At 41.9% G+C, this 931-nt stretch overlaps 1 protein-coding gene across 1 annotated transcript in view; it reads left to right on the top strand.

Annotated features, from left to right (window-relative positions):
- abhd10b (abhydrolase domain containing 10, depalmitoylase b) overlaps positions 1-931 on the top strand; it is a 6,473-nt gene that overhangs the window by 1,893 nt on the left and 3,649 nt on the right. The window contains exons 2-3 of the mRNA XM_020599984.1: positions 4-14; positions 405-591. Coding sequence (XP_020455640.1) covers positions 4-14; positions 405-591 — 198 coding nt within the window. The remainder of the gene's footprint in view (positions 1-3; positions 15-404; positions 592-931) is intronic.

Below are 931 nucleotides of genomic sequence, written 5' to 3'. Positions count from 1 at the left end.
GAGGCACCAGGGAGGTTTGTTTTGCTCGCTGCTGTTTGGACAACTAATTTAACAACCTTGCGTTCACACAAGGGTTTTTAAAACGCTTACGAGGGGGTGTGGCTCGCACGGAGTGCGACGTACTAAAAATATAGGGCTGTTTATACGGTGCAGTGTTGCGCATGTGACTGTTTTGTGTCATTTGAGTTTGTTTTCATAGTATTTCAGAATGATGAGACGTTAAATAGCTTGACCAAGGTGTATAAATATGTTACAATTCTTGGCAAAAGGGGCCCTATCCTATTAAGTTTAATGTGACATTGTATTCTTCGAAGCTGCTTTTGTAATTGAGCTGATATGGTGTACCGAAGCATTTACATAAAGTGTTTTGACATAGTACTAATACGTTGTACTGTGTCAACCAGGAGACAGGAGACACAAATCCACAGTTCAGTATGCTTCACGACCAGACCTTCCAAAGCTGGCTTACAGACAACTGAAAGGGAAGAGCCCAGGTGTGGTCTACCTCCCAGGATATGGCTCCAACATGAACGGGCAGAAAGCTGAGGCACTGGAGAAGTTCTGTAGCTCACTAGGCCACTCATACCTCAGGTAAGACATCCAGGCACACCAATCAGAGGGGTACACACTGAGGACATTGCTTGCCGATTGTCCCAGGATGTACTGAATAGATTAGCCAAGACAGACATACGTGCGGTGAGGTTGACAGCTGGTGAGGCACTGACTCTTTTACAGTCAGATTTACAAATACAAATGAACCGTTAACAAATTGTCTGTTAAGAGACAATGCGTTGTGTTTTATATCTCATATCAGCATTCTTCACACAAACGTGACCCATATTTAATTTGAGGTTAAAATTTATTCCAGTTGAGCTTATTTCTAACTAGAAATAATAAAAGTTTATGGTCTTACCTTTACTTGTACACGAAA

The sequence above is a fragment of the Monopterus albus genome, unplaced genomic scaffold (genome assembly GCF_001952655.1).
Source record: "Monopterus albus unplaced genomic scaffold, M_albus_1.0 scaffold44.1, whole genome shotgun sequence".
In the NCBI taxonomy this organism is placed as follows: domain Eukaryota; kingdom Metazoa; phylum Chordata; class Actinopteri; order Synbranchiformes; family Synbranchidae; genus Monopterus; species Monopterus albus.
Note: the sequence above shows the minus strand (reverse complement) of the source record. Positions and strands in the feature narration are given on the sequence as shown.